This window comes from Lynx canadensis, chromosome D1 (assembly GCF_007474595.2).
Source record: "Lynx canadensis isolate LIC74 chromosome D1, mLynCan4.pri.v2, whole genome shotgun sequence".
NCBI classification, from domain to species: domain Eukaryota; kingdom Metazoa; phylum Chordata; class Mammalia; order Carnivora; family Felidae; genus Lynx; species Lynx canadensis.
In genome coordinates this window covers 31,050,093-31,066,699 of record NC_044312.2, presented here as the reverse complement: position 1 = coordinate 31,066,699, position 16,607 = coordinate 31,050,093, and the positions used below count along the sequence as shown (strand labels likewise).

At 38.4% G+C, this 16,607-nt stretch overlaps 1 protein-coding gene across 1 annotated transcript in view; it reads right to left on the bottom strand.

The window, feature by feature from the left end:
* The window catches only part of LOC115525462 (beta-galactosidase-1-like protein 3), a 66,925-nt gene that overhangs the window by 37,307 nt on the left and 13,011 nt on the right, over positions 1–16,607 (bottom strand). The window contains exons 8-9 of the mRNA XM_030332664.1: positions 16,385–16,466; positions 14,929–14,993 (exon numbers count right to left, since the gene is read on the bottom strand). Coding sequence (XP_030188524.1) covers positions 14,929–14,993; positions 16,385–16,466 — 147 coding nt within the window. The remainder of the gene's footprint in view (positions 1–14,928; positions 14,994–16,384; positions 16,467–16,607) is intronic.

The window sequence follows — 16,607 nt, the reverse complement described above, 5'->3', positions numbered from 1 at the left end:
GGGGATGGGTATTGAGGAGGGCACCTTTTGGGATGAGCACTGGGTGTTGTATGGAAACAATTTGTCAATAAATTTCATATATAAAAAAAATTAAAAAAAATAAATAAAAGAGTGAAAAAAAAAACCCAAGAAAGATCTCAAATCAACAACCTAACATTATATCTCAAGGAACTAAAAAAAGAACAAATTAACCCAAAGTTAATAGAAGAAAGGCAATATTGGGGCGCCTGGGTGGCTCAGTCGGTTAAGCGCCCGACTTTAGCTCAGATCATGATCTCACAGTTTGTGAGTTTGAGCCTCTCATCGGGTTCTGCACTGACAGCTCAGAGCCTGAAGCCTGCTTCAGATTTGATTCTCTTCTCTCTCTCTCTCTCTCTCTCTCTCTCTCTCTCTCTCAAAAATAAGATAAAAACATTTTAAACGTTTTTAAAAAGAAGAAAGAAAATATTAAAGATCAGAGTAGAAATAAATGAGAGACTAAAAACACAATAAAAAGATCAATGAAACTAAGAGCTGTTTTCTTTTTCAAGATTGACAAAATAGAAAAACCTTTGGCTAAACTTACCAAGAAGATAGAGGACTCATATAAATAAAATCAGAAATGAAAGAGGACATACAATTGATAGCACAAATATACAAGGAAAACAAGAGACTGCAATGAACAATTATATGCTAAAAAATTGGACAACCAAGATGAAATACATAAGTGTCTAGAAACATACAACCTGCCAAGGCTGAATGATGAAGATATACAGAATCTAATACATCCCAATAAACAAAAGTCCAGAACCAGATGGATTAACTGGTGAATACTTCCAAACATTTAAAGAATAACTAATGCAAATCCTTTTCAAACTCTTCCAAAAAATATAAGGAGGGAATATTTTTAAAAACATTTTCCAAGGCCAACATTACCCTGATATCAAAACCAAGCATACTTCAAGAATAGAAAATAGTAAGCCAATATACTTGAAGAACGTATATCCAAAAATCTTCAACAAAATATTAGCAAACTGAGTTCAACAATACATTAAAAGAATCACTCACCATGATCAACTGGGATTTATCACTACAATGCAAGAAGGTTTAACAACCACAAATCAAACAATGTAGAATAGAATTGAGAGCCCAGAAATAAATCCATGCATATATGGTCAATTAATTTATAACAAAGGAGCCAAGAATACAAAACGGGGAAAGAATAGTCCCTTTGATAAATGGTGTTAGGAAAACAGGACACCCACATGTAGAAGAATGAAACTGGACCCCTATCTTATAACTTATACAAAGGGTAACTCAAAATAAATTAAATACTTGAATGTAAGACCCAAAACCATGGAATTCCTAAAAGAAAACATAGGCAGTAAGCTCCTTGACATTGGTCTTGGCAATGATTTTTTGATCTGACATCAAAAGCAAAGGCAACAAACACAAAAATAAACAAGTGAGATCACATCAAACTAAACAGCTTCTGTTCAGCAAAGAAAACCATTAATAAAATGAAAAGGCAACCTACTTAATGGGATAAAATACTTGCAAATCATCTATCTGATAACGATTTAATATCCAAAATACCTAAAGAACTCATGCAACTCAATAGCAAAAAAAAAAACCCCAAATAGCTGATTAAAAACTGGGCAGAAGTTCTGAATAGACATTTTTCCAGAGAAGAAATATAGATAGGGAACAAATACATGAAAAGATGCTCAACATCACTAATCATCCAGGGAAATGTGAATCAGAACCACAATGAGATATCATCTTGCACCTGTCAGAAAAACAAGAAATAAGTGTTCGTGATTATGTAGAGACAAGGGAACACAGTGTTGATGGGAATGTAATATCTGTGGAACCACTATAGAAAACAATGCAGAGGTTCCTCAAAACATTAATAATAGAAATACCATATGATCTAGCAATTCCACATCTGGGTATTTATCATAAAAAAATTAAAACACTAACTCAAAAAGATATACACACCCCCATGTTTATTGCAGCGTTATGCAACAGCCAATGTATGAAAACAACCTAGGGGTCCATTGATGGATGAATGGATAAAGAAGATGTGCTATATATAAGAGAATTTAAATATTTCAGCCATAAAGAAAAATGAAATCTTGCCATTTGTAACAATATGGATGGACCTGAGCGCATTGCACAAAGTGAAGTAAGTCAAATAGAGAAAGACAAACACCACATGATCTCACTTATATGTAGAATATTTTTTTAAAAAGTTAAAAACCAACAACAAAAAACAAAGCTCAGAGATACAGAGAACATACTGCTGGTTGCCAGATTGTAGGGGGGGATGTAGTTGGGGGGTTGGGTGAAATAGGTAAAGGAGGTCAAAAAGTATAAACTTCTAGTTACAAGACAAATGAGTCATGGGGATGTAACACACAGCATGGTGACTATAATTGATAATACTGTATTCATATATGAACATTGCTGACAGTAGATCTTAAAAGTTCTCATCACAAGAAAAAAAATTGTTACTAAGTGTGGTATCGCATGTTAACTAGACTTATTATAGTGATTTTTTTCACAATATATAAAAATATCAAACCATGTTATATACGTGAAACTAATATAATATTATATGTCAATTATACCTCAGTAAAAAAAAGAAATCATAAAGGAAAAAAACAACCAAAAAATAATAATGAACACTTAGAAAAAAAAGAGGGGGAGAAAAATCTATGAGCACCCCTAAATGGGTAAATCCTAAACTGATACAATGATAGTTTTATCCTGAGTATGGTTATTCTCTTATCTTCAGTCATTTCTCATTGCCTTTTTAAAGATGTTCAAAAGAACATAGGGAAACATATTGAGCTAACATCCCTGGGGGCCTGTGTGGGGTGGATCTTACACCTTTTTTTGGTAATCTTTATTTATATTTGAGAGAGAGAGCACAGGTAGGGGAGGGGCAGAGAGAGAGAGAGAGGGAGACACAGAATCTGAAGCAAGCCCCTGGCTCTGAACTGTCAACACAGAGACTAATGTGGGGCTCCAACTCACAAACCATGAGATCATGACCTGAGCAGAAGTCGGACACTTAACCAACTGAGCCACCCAGGCACCCTGGTGGATCTTAGGCCTTTATGAAGGTTTTACCTACACAAATTCCACCACATGTTCTGAGGGAAAATTGGGGAGAATCCTCAGTAACTTTCTGTTACAGGTGAATTGCCATCCCCCAATTCATATACTGAGGTCCTAACTTCCAAGGACCTCAGAATGTGACTATATTTGGAGACAGGATTTTTAAAGAAGTAATTAAGTGAAAAAGAGGTCAGTAGGGTAAGCCATAATCCAAAATGAGTGGTGTTTATAAAAAATGGAAATTTAAATACATACAAGAATAGAGGAAAGACCATGTGAAGACACAAGGAGGAGAAGATGACCATCTACAGGCCAAGGAGAGAATCTCAGATAGAAACAACTCTGTGGGCACCTTGATCTTTGACATCTAAGCCTCTATAATTTTGAAAAGATACATGTCCATTGTTTAAGCACCTAGTCTGTCGTGTTCTATTATTGCAGGCCAAGGAAACTAGTACAGATTTTGGTACCAAGAAATGGGGTACTGCAGTGACTTGTTATTAGTTAACAAATACTTAAAGATATGGAAGTGGCTTTGGAACTGGGTAATGGGTAGAGGCTGGATGAACCTTGAAGTACATGCTTAAAAAAAAAAACAAACCTAGATTTCCTTGAAGGGAGTGTAAATAGAAATATGGAGTTAAAGGCAATTTTGGTGAGAGCTCAGAAAAATATGAGGAGAGCTGGAGAGAGAGCTTGTATCATCATAGAGAATAAAAATGTCATCATAAACAGATTGTTGTTAGAAATATGAATGTTAATGATGCTTCTGATGAGATCTCAGGTGGAAATGAGTAAATGTTATTAGAAAATGGAAAGGAAAGTTGATCCTTCTTATAAAATGGCAAATAACTTGGATAAATAGAGTTCTAATATTTTATGGAAAGCAGAACTTGCAATTGATGAACCTCAATATTTAGATGAGGAGATTCCTAAGAAAATGTTGATGGGCATGGCCTGGTTTCTCCCTGTTCCTTATAGTGAAATATAAGAAGACAGAGATAAATTGAGGAAGGATTTTTTTAATATGAAATTTATTGTCAAATTGGTTTCCATACAACACCCAGTGCTCATCCCAACAGATGCCCTCCTCAATACCCCTCACCCACACTCCCCTCCCTCCCACCCCCCATCAACCCTCAGTTTATTCTCAGTTTTTAAGAGTCTCTTATGTTTTGGCTCCCTCCCTCTCTAACCTTTTTTTTTCTTCTCCTCCCCCATGGTCTTCTCTTAAGTTTCTCAGGATCCACATAGGAGTGAAAACATATGCTATATATATTTCTCTGTATGACTTATTTCACTTAGCATAACACTCTCCAGTTCTATCCACATTGTTAAAAAAAGCCATATTTCATTCTTTCTCATTGCCAAGCAGTATTCCATTGTGTATATAAACCACAATTTCTTTATCCATTCATCAGTTGATGGACATTTAGGCTCTTTTCATAATTTGGCTATTGTTGAAAGTGCTGCTATAAACATTGGGGTACAAGCGCCCCTATGCATCAACACTCCTGTATCCCTTGGGAAAATTCCTATCAGTGCTTTTGGTGGGCCATAGGGTAGATCTATTTTTAATTTTTTGAGGAACCTCCACACTTTTCCAGAGTGGCTGCACCAGTTTGCATTCCCACCAACAGTACAAGAGGGTTCCCGTTTCTCCACATCCTTACCAGCATCTATAGTCTCTGAATGAAACTAGACCACTTTCTTACACCCTTCACAGAAATATACTCAAAATGGATAAAGGACCTGAATGTGAGACAGGAAACCATCAAAACCCTAGAGGAGAAAGCAGGAAAAAACCTCTCTGACCTCAGCTGCAGAAATTTCTTACTTGACACATCCCCAAAGGCAAGGGAATTAAAAGCAAAAATGAACTATTGGGACCTCATGAAGATAAAAAGCTTACTCACTGCAAAGGAAACAATCAACAAAACTAAAAGGCAACCAATGGGATGGGAAAAGATATTTGCAAATGACCTATCGGACAAAGGGCTAGTATCCAAAATCTATGAAGAACTTACCAAACCCAACACCTGAAAAACAAAGAATCAAGTGAAGAAATGGGCAGAAAACATGAATAGACACTTCTCTAAAGAAGACATCCAGATGGCCAACAGGCACATGAAAAGATGCTCAATGTCACTCCTTATCAGGGAAATACACACCAAAACCACACTCAGATACCACTTCACACCAGTCAAAGTGGCTAAGAGGAAGGAATTGTTAAGCAAAAAAGGAACATGAGGCACCTGGGTGGCTCAGTCAGTTAAGCTCAGGTCATGATCTCACAGTCCATGGATTCAAGCCTCACATCAGGCTCTGTGCCGATAGCTCAGAGCCTGGAGCCTCCTTCGGATTCTGTGTCTCCTTGTCTCTCTGCCTCTGCCCCACTCATGCTCAGTCTCTCTCTCTCCCTCTCTCTCTCAAAAATAAATAAACATTAAATTTTTTTAAAAGGAACCAGAACCTGAAGATTTGTAAAATTCTTGGCCTATGTATATTGTAAAACACTGAGAAAGTGTGATTACAGAATATCGAGGATGTGGCTGGACAATCATTTGCTACAGAGGTTGTTGGTGTATGGCTGATGGATCCATTCAGCCATATCAACAGAAGCCAGAAATAGAGATGGAGCTATCTAGGAAAGATGTAAGGATGACCCCTCTTGTCTAATGGCTTGGACTCCCATGAATTGTACAGGAAGCCAACAGATTTTTAAAAATTTCATTCTAGCAGAAATGCTACTTGCTTGGACTGAAGGTGGCAGAGCTGAGACAAAATGAAGGAAAGATGTCAGACTTCTGGGATTCTACAGGATGTGTCAACAGAGCTTGTCACAGACTTTGAGTCTGGAGTTCTCTCTTGTCCAGCAAGAGAGCAGATGCAGAATTGAATACAAGAGAGGCTAATGTCTGGGAGGAGACAAGAGCCCCAAACTGGGGTTTTGTCTCTGTATTTATTGAGCTTTCAAGGTTTTACATTTGTGGTGAACATACAGAAGAAAACAAATAAGATAGTGACTATTAACTTGTGTGTGTAAGAAGCAAAGGGTTTTGGGGCAGGCGGGTGGTGAGTGGTGTTTGAAGTTGAGATTAAAGCACAATGATATATTGGCACCAGATGCCAGATGGACAGTTTCTCTGTGGGCGATACAGCCAAGTAGCTGTTATCTCTAAAGTTTAAGATTGCTGGAGCATGCTGCCTCAAGGTTAACAAGGCACCCTTTTCACTAGCTAATCTTGGGTGCTTTTGCCCCATAGCTTTCTACCTCTAATTTTTCTTGGACATTTTCATCCTGGGGAGGCGGCTTTTCACCCTAAGCCTTGTTTTGCTTGATGACTAACCTTGGGGGCTTTTGCCCTGTGGCAGTTTTCTGCTGTAAGCCTTGTTAACCCATTGGTGCAGGCATACAGAATTCTTAAACTTATTTCCCACAAGAGCTATGGGGCTACAAACATGCATTACCCTTCAAGAAAAAAGAGGAATGACCCTGAAGGTGGTTGAGAGGTCAGCAGGCCAGCATTACTACTGTGGGAACAGAGGGCATAGGCTCAGTGGATGAGGATGTCATGTCTTTTTCTTGGTTCCAGAGGAGTCAGGACCACTGCGCAGGGCTGAGGATGTGGGGCTGCCACCCAGGTGGACCTGAAAGGAGGCCCATCCTGGTAGACACAGAGAACAGAGAATTATTATTGTCTTAAAATCTAATTATTATTCTGAAGCCTTAAAATCTAATGTAATTGACCCTACAAGGTTTTGTACTTGTTTAGGAATCGTGACCCCTTTCTTCTTTTCAATTTCTCCCTTTTCAAATGAGATTGTCTGTCCTATGTCTGTCCTACATTGTATTTTAGAAGCAGATAACTTGCTACCTGGTTCCACAAGTTCACACTTGAAGAAGCACTTTACCTAGGATGAATAATATCTGGAGTATCATCTCTACCTGATTTAGATGATATTTAGATGAGATTTTGGACTCAGAACTGATGCTGAAATGAAAAAAAAAATTGGACGTTGGGTCTCCTGGGATGAGGTTAATATATTTTGCATGCAGAAGGACCTGAATCTGGGTGAGGGCAGAAAGTTATGGGCTGAATTGTGCCACCACCTCCCCCCATTTATACTGAAATTCTAATCCCTAGTACCTTGGAATATGACTATATTTGGGAAAAGTGTATTTAAACAGGAAAATGTTTAATTTTAGGTTAAATGTTTTGGAAAATGTTTAGTTAAGATTAAATGAAATTATTAGGGTGGGCCCTAATCCAATACCACTAGTATCCTTATACGAAGAGATTAGCATTCAGACATACACAGAGGGACAACTTTGTGGCGATGCAGGGTGAAGTCACCCACTTACAGGCCAAGGAGAACAGCCTCAGAAGAAACAAATCCTTCTGACACCTTGATCTCAGATTCTAGCCTCCAGAACTGTGAGAAGATAAATGTTGTTTAAGCCACCAAGTCTGCAGTACTTTGATTTCATTCCTGGTACTGGTTGGGGAAGGGGAGCAGCAGCCACTGCCAAATCTCCCACAGCCCTCATTTCTAGGGAACAAAAGCCTTAATCTGCAGAGACAAGAGAAGAAAAGCTGTCATCTTAGGGCACTGGTGAAAACCTGCTTCCTGGAAACAGAAGCAGGAAAAAAAAACTACAAAACAAACCACTAGTCTTGGGAGAAGAGTAAGAAACAGTGCGGGGACTGGAACTACAGCTCAGGGAGAAACAGGAGCACTTGCAAAGGTCAGCCCCTCAGACCAGGCACATGGTGCCTAAGACCAAGGCTCAACTAGAACATCAAGGAATGCATTCCTTCCCTCACCATCAGGCTAACCAGTGTAGAGAATAGATAACATGCAGTAGAGCTAGCAGTGCTGAGAAGAACAGACTCTCTCTGGGGTACAATGCAAAGGGAAGAACCAAAGCCAAGGGGAGCTCAGACATAGAGATGGTACTAGAGGAATTTGAAGCCTGTGATGCAAGGAGGATAAACTTAGCAATAACAAACTTCAAATTTAGCCCAATTCCCGACTAAATTTACACAAAATCCCCACATTAAAAGCCTAGCAGGGGGCACCTGGGTGGCTCAGGTGGACTCTTGATTTTGGCGCAGGTCATGATCTCATGGCTCATCAGTTCAAGCCCCGTGTTCGGCTCTGCGCTGACAGTGCACAGCCTGCTTGGGATTCTCTCTCTCCTTCTCTCTCTGCCCCTCCTCCATGCATTCTCACTCTCTTTCTCTCTCTCTCCCTCTCTCTCAAAATAAATAAATAAACTTAAAATAAAAAGCCTAGCAGAAAGACCTGCTTATGTCCAAGACAATATCTATGTCCCACACAAGATGTTCCATTTTCATTAAAAAACTATGAGCCATACGAAAAGGCAAGGAAAAAAACATACTTTGAAGAGACAAAGCAATAATCAAGAACAGAATCAGATAGGACCCAGATGTTGTAATTAAACAGTGAATTTAAAATAGGCATTTATCCACGGGAGACAGGTGTGCTGGTTTGAAGGGACACATACACCCCCATGTTTATAGCAGCACTATCAACAATAGCCAAAGTATGGAAAGAGCCCAAATGTCCATCAATGGAAGAATGGATAAAGAAAATGTGGTATATATATATATATATATATATATATATATATATATATAATGGAGTATTACTCGGCAATCAAAAAGAATGAAATCTTGCCATTTGCAACTACATGGATGGAACTGGAGGGTATTAGGCTAAGTGAAATTAGTCAGAGAAAGACAAAAATCATATGACTTCACTCATATGAGGACTTTAGGAGACAAAACAGATGAACATAAGGGAAGGGAAACAAAAATAATATAAAAACAGGGAGGGGGACAAAACAGAAGAGACTCATAAATATGGAGAACAAACTGAGGGTTACTGAAGGGGTTGTGGGAGGGGGGGATGGGCTAAATGGGTAAGAGGCACTAAGGAATCTACTCCTGAAATCAATGTTGCACTATATGGTAACTAATTTGGATGTAAATTTAAACAAATTTTTAAAATGTAAAAAAAAAAAATAATGATGGTTAATATGATAAAAGTTGCAATAGAAACAGGTAGATACCATGCAAAATAATATGGGTAATTTTAGCTGAGAGATGGAAGCTATAGGAATGGAATTGAAAAACTAGAAATCAAAAACACAGTAACAGAAATGAGGAAGTCCTTCAGTGAGCTCACTGGTGAAGTCAACAAAGGAGAGGAATGAATCAGTGTACTTAAAGAGAAGCTAATAGAAATCAACCAAACTGAACTGAAAAATAAAGAGAAAAAGAGTAGGGGGAAAAACAGCATCCAAGCAGTTTGAGACAATATTAAATGATCTAATGTACACATAATTGGACCTGCAGAAGAAGAAAAAGAGAAGAGAGGAAATATTTGAATAAGTAATGGTTGAGAATTTTCTAAAATTAATTACAGACACCAAACCACAGATCCATTCTGTGAGAATATCAAGCAGGATAAACTCTAAGAAGCAAACCACACCTAAGTATATTATACTCAAGCTTCTAAAAGCTACAGACAATGAGAAAATTCTGAAGGCAGTCAGAGACTAAAAGACAAATTACCTGCAAAAGCCACAGATAAGAATTAATATCAGAAACCATGAAAACAAAAACAAAAACAAAACAAACAGACAAAAAAAACCCCACAATAGAATGTCATCTTTAAAATGAGTATTTAGGAATATATTATTGTAAGATATTATTACTACATGTGAAGCAGTTCACTATTTGAAAGTACTTTCAGATTAATTTAACATGTATATTTCAAATCCTTGGGCAACAGCTAAAACTTAAAACCTGAGAAAAGAAATTAGTCCATAGAAGAGATAAAATTTAATCAAAAAATGCTCAATTAACTGAAGGGGGATAAAAAAGGAACATAACAAATGGGACAAATAGAAAAGAATTAGCAAGATGATAGATTTTAATCCAACTATATCAATAATCACTTTAAATGTGAATTATCTAACCATATCAGTTAAGAGACAAAAACTGTCAGGTTGAATCTTTAAAAATGTAATACAGAGGCGCCTGGGTGGCTCAGTCGGTTAAGCATCCGACTTCGGCTCAGGTCATGATCTCGCAGTTCGTGAGTTCGAGCCCCGCGTCAGGCTTTGTGCTGACAGCTCGGAGCCTGGAGCCTGCTTCACATTCTGCGTCTCCCTCTCTCTCTGCCCCTTCCCTGCTCATGCTCTGTCTCTCTCTGTCTCAAAAATAAATAAACATTAAAAAAAAAATAAAAAAATGTAATACATAATTATATGCTATCTACAAGAAATCCACTTTAAATACAAATACTTAAAAAAAGGTAAAAAGTAAAAGGATAAAGAAAGATACAGAATGCAAACACTAACCAAAAGAAAGGTAGAATAGCTATATTTATATCAGCCAAAGCAGACCTCAAAACAAGGAACACAGGGACGCTTGGGTGGCTCAGTCAGTTAAGACTCCAACTCTTGATTTCAGTTCAGGTCATGATCTCATGGTTCATGAGATTGAGGCCTGTGTCAAGCTTTGCACTGACAGCATGGAGTCTGCTTGAGGTTCTCTCTGTTCCCCTCTCACTCTGCCCGTCCCCCACTCACTCTCTCTCAAAATAAATAAATAGGGGCGCCTGGGTGGCGCAGCCGGTTAAGCGTCCGACATCAGCCAGGTCACGATCTCACGGTCCGTGAGTTCGAGCCCCGCGTCAGGCTCTGGGCTGATGGCTCAGAGCCTGGAGGCTGTTTCCGATTCTGTGTCTCCCTCTCTCTCTGCCCCTCCCCCGTTCATGCTCTGTCTCTCTCTGTCCCAAAAATAAATAAACGTTGAAAAAAAAATTTAAAAAAATAAAAATAAAAAAATAAATAAATAAATAAATAAATAAACATTTTTTAAAAACAACATTAAAGGAATTCACCCAAGAGATACATGAGTGCTGATGCATAGGGACACTTGCACCCCAATGTTTACAGCAACACTTTCAACAATAGCCAAATTATGGAAAAAGCCTAAATGTCCATCAACTGACAATGGATAAAGAAGATGTGGTTTATATATACAATGGAATACTCCTTGGCAATGAGAAAGAATGAAATCAGGCCATTTGCAGCAATGTGGATGGAACTGGAGGGTATTATGCTAAGTGAATCAGGCAAAGAAAGACAGATACCATATGTTTTGACTCCTATGTGGATCCTGAGAAACTTAACAGAGAACCATGGGAGAGGTCAAGGGGGGGAAAAATGTTACAGAGAGGGATGGAGGCAAACCATAAGATACTCTTAAATACTGAGAATAAACTGAGGGCTGATGGGGGGTGGGAGGGAGGGGAAAGTGGGTAATGGGCATTGAGGAGGGCACCTGTTGGGATGAGCACTGGGTGTTGTATGGAAACCAATTTGACAATAAAATATAAATAAATAAATAAATAAATAAATAAATAAATTTACAAAAAAAAAAAAAAAAAAAAACAACAAGGAAGGCGTGCACCTGGGTGGCTCAGTTGGTAAGCAGCCGTCTTCGGCTCAGGTCATGATCTCATAGTTTGTGAGTTCGAACCCCAATTCGGACTCTCTGCTGTCAGCACAGAGCTCTCTTCAGATCATCTGTCCCCTCTCTCTCTACCCCTCCCCTGCTTGTGCTCTCTCGGTCTCTCTCTCTTAAAAATAAACATTTTTTAAAAACCAAAGGTAGCCATTAAATAACAATAAAGGGGTGAATTCTCCAAGAAAAATATAATTCTAAATGTGCATACACCTAAAAACAGAGCTTCAAAATATAGAAGACAAAAATGGATAGATCTGAAAGGGCGAATAAACAAATCTACAATAATATTTAGAGATATCAACACTCTTAATAGTTAATAAAAAAGTTAATAAAAAAGTGGGTAGAAAATCAGTAAGAATAGCAATTACCTGAACAGTAAAATCAATCAACTTGAGTCAATGGAAATTTACAAACAAATGCAAAATACACATTCTTCTCAAATATACATGGAACATTCACCAAAATGACCATATTATGAGCCATAAAACAAACCTTAAGAAATGTAAAAAGAACAGAAATCATATGAAGTATACTCTCAGATTTTAACAGTATTAAAGTAGAAATCAATAACAGAATAATACCTGGAAAATCCTCCAGGATTCAAAAATTAAGCAACATACTTCTGATACATACAATAAAGATTAAGCCTCAGGGGAAATTTTAAAATGTTTTGAAAATTTTTTGAAACATTTTTGAGTATGAAAATACAGCATATCAAAATTGGTGGGATATAGCAAAAATAGTGTATTCAGGGAAATTTATAGCCATAAGTGCTCATATTGGAAAAGAAAAAAGTCCCAAATCAGCAATCTAAGCTTCCACTAAACAAACAAACAAACAAACAAACAAACAAACAACACCTAGAAACAGTAAAGCCAATTCAGTCCAAAGGATGCAAAACAGAAAATGTGAAAGATGAGAGAAATAAATGAACCAGAAAACAGGAAAAAATGAAGCAAAAATTTAAAAAAGCCAAAAAACTAGTTCTCTGAAGAGACTAATAAAACTGGTAAACTTCTAGTTACACGGACCAAGATAAAAAGATGAAAAGAGAGAAGACACGAAGTTACTAATATGGGGAATGAAAGACAGGCCACCACTACCAACAACAAAGACATACAAGGATATCAACAGAATATCACAAACAATTCTGTGACCATTAATTCACAAACTTAGATGAAATAGAATAGAATAAATCCTTGAAAGACATAAACTACTAAAACTTGCTCAAGAAGAAATAATCTAAATGGTGCTACATCTATTAGAGAAAAGAAATTTCTAGTTAAAAGTCTTTTAAAAAAGAAAACTTCAGAGGCGCCTGGGTGGCTCAGTTGGTTAAGCATCTGACTTTGGCATAGGTCATGATCTTACTGTTTCGTGGGTTCAAGCCCCGCATCCAGCTCTGTGCTGACATCTCAGACCCTGGAGCCTGCTTCAAATTCTGTGTATTCCTCTCTCTCTGCCCATCCTGACTCATTCTCTCGCTCTCTCTTGCTCTCTCGGATAAATAACATTTTAAAAATTAAAAAAAAAAAAAGGAAACTTCCGGTCCAGACGGTTTCAAAGGTGGATTTTACCAAACATTAAATAAGAAATGCTATCAATTCTGTACAATTTCTTCCAGAAAATAGAAAAGGAACCCGTTACTCTGATTCTAAAATAAAGACATTTCAATAAAAGAAAACCAAAAACCAATATTCCTCGTGAACATGGAAGCAAAACTTCTCAATAAGACATGAACGAATTGAATCCAGCAGTATATAAAATGATAATACAATTGAGTAGGATTATTCCCAGGAATACAAGACTGAATCAAACTTTAAAATTAATGTTAGCCATATTAGTTACAAAGAAGGACATATGAGAAAAACTGCATGAACTTTACTTTAGCTTTGTCTATGACCTTAGACATAGGATACAAGAGCATGATCCACTTGGCTATCAAAAGGAATCAGGTACTGATTCATGCTACAGCACAGATGAAAATCAAAAACATCAAGCAAGAAGCCAGATGCAAAAGACTAGTAACTGTATGATTCCATTTATATTAAATTTCTAGAAAAGACAAATTTATAGAGATGGAAAGCAGACCAGTGTTTGCCTAGGGCTGGAGATGGCAACAGGGGATTTACCATAAATGAAGATGAGAAAATTCTTTAGATTGTGGGAATGGTTATAAAAATGTATATATGGAATTGTATCTTTATAATGGGTGAATTTAATGGTGTATAAATTATATTTCAACAAAGCTACTTTTTAAAAAAGTGACAAGAGAAAAAGAACCAACAGCAAAAAAGAGACTTATTACAGCCATTAAAAACTAGATAACCATAGATCCAGCTCTGGCAGAGTCCCTTCTTTTTACTAGGTCAAAAGCTGTGTAGAAATTAGTGAGAAGAGGAAATAAGATCAATTTGTTCTTTAATTAAAACTTGTGTAGGAGGGTATAGGGCACTGGAGGAAGCACCATGGGGCCAAGTGCCATACCCTGCAGGACTGAAGAAGGATTTCCTGTATAAGCGAGAAGAGCAGAGGGGGCTGGGCCTGGAAAGGAAGATTGCATCAGGTCATACCAGGCTTTGCAGGCCATGGCATGGGTTTTGGATTATGCTGGGAACAAAAGGAGACCCAGGAAAGTGTGTTAAGCAGAGGAAACTATAATCACGTTTGGTCTGTAAGAGCTCAATCCAGCTATTATGTGGAGAAAGGATATAATCCTCAAAGGCATGGACTATGGTTTGTCCATCTTTGAAACTATTACAGGGGACCACCCACTGAGAGGAAACTGGAGCTACTCAATCCATGGTTGTTAATGAATTCATGTACAATAGTCATTCATTCCCATAATTTGCAGAGTCTGGCTGAAAAAGGCTGACTCTGACAAAGCTATGTATGAGCCCTCTGTCAGCAATGTATTTAGCCCATTTCTGAGGCCTGTCTTTGGAGAGGAAAAAGAACATCATCTCCCTCTGACTTATGTCACATAATCCCCTCTTCCTCCCTCTGATCATCTCCATAAGGTGCTTCACTAACAGTGGTGATAGAAGCAGGACTTACTCCTCATTCCCCATGACAAAAGGCATAAGCTCCCCAAATTGCTTTGGAACCCAACTGAGGCTCTGGGGAGATGGGGAGAAGGGAAGCAGAAGTCTTTTTGCCAAGCCTGCTGTTCTCACTCAGTACCAGCTGCACAGGCTACGGAGATTTGGGCAGGCAAAGGAGCAAAGACTCTTCATCTTTAAGACATCCTTACCTGCACCTGGGAAAGCTGCTTGAAATCATTTATCTGAAATGTGTTCATATTGATGGTGGCCAGAACTATAGAGAGAAGAGACAGGTGCTGAATGAGGTACTGTGACAGTGCCACCAGGGAATGGTTGGAGGCCCACACCTTGTACACAGAAGGAAGTTGGGCCAAGTAGTAAGAATGAGACACTACTTTTATTCCACTTTGCAAAGTACAAAAGGCTGCCACATATGTCCTGATATCACTGGACACTTTTAAGGACAATGCAAGATAAGAAGGGTAGGTAAGGGGTGCCTGGGTGGCTCAGTCAGTTAAGCGTCCAACTTTAGTTCAGGTCATGATCTCACAGTTTGTGGGTTTGAGCCCCAACTTGGGATCCATGCTGACAGTGCAGAGCCTGCTTAGGAGTCTCTGACTGTCCCTCTCCCACCTGCACTTTCTCTCTCAAAATAAATAAATACACTTAATTTTTTTAAAGGCAGTTAAAATTAACCATATTTTTTGTAGAAAACTAGAACAGGACAAGATCATATAACTTGATTAGACCTAGGAACTGAACACAGGTTTGCTGACCCAAGTTCAGCACACTTCCCAGTGTACTATAATAATGTGGAGAAGAGGGGCTCAGTTGGTTAAGTGTGCAACTCTTGATTTGGGCTCAGGTCATGATCTCACAATTCTGTGAGTTGGAGCCCACATCGGGCTCTGTGCTGACAGTGCAGAGCTTACTTGGGATTCTCCCTCTTTGCCCTTCCCCTGCTTGCACTCTCTCTGTCTCTCTAAGAATAAATATATAAACTTAAAAAATAAATTCTTAGAAAAGTAATGTGAGGAAGAGCCACCAAAAAGGAGGGGAGAACAGTGGTATAAAGAAGTAGCTAGTCTTGAACTATGGACTACCTGACAGATACTCCCCTGGGCTCATCTGGCTGTTTATAATACCTTGTTCACTTCCCTCACTATCATCATCTTATGATTCTGGTCTGAACTGTTCTGTTACTTGACTCTCTAGTATGAACTCTACTCCAAGTCCACAGTGAGTGGACTTCAAGATCCCAGACTGGGGCTTGGCCTAGGCAGCCTTCCTGACACACATCTATCTTCTGTTTCTCCATGTGGCTCTCCATATTAGTGGAGAAGACCTGGATTCTAAGCCATGCCCAATACCAATATGAATTCTTAGCCCACAGAAAAATTATGAAAGACAAAAAATTGTATTGAGGCCAGAAGAGCTTGTCTGTTTAAAGACAAGAAGGGCAAGGGAGAGTGTTGGGGTTGGTAAGTGGACTCTTCACTTGGACCTTGAGTCCTCATTCATTGTAATACCAAATTTCTGGAGTCCACTTCAATGAACATGGGAGAGACATCAGAGATATAGTTGGTTCTTTCTGAGGCTTGTTGAATATTCAAGCTGGCTGGCGAAGAGCCTCAATTCTTACTCAAAATGAGTCTGAATTTATACCTCCTTCTATGTAGCCTTTTAGCATGTGTTTTGCATCATCCGAGGTCATGAGCAGTTCCACAATCCCTCTTTCCAGCAGGGCCTGTTGGGAAAACTGACAAAATGAATCTACTTCCTTTGCTCCCATGGGAAGAAGGAAACATAAGGAAATTAGGAAACAAATACAGCTTGGGCTCGCTTGGACAGCATGTGAGCTAGAGAAAGGTTTGAGTTTAGAGTCTGA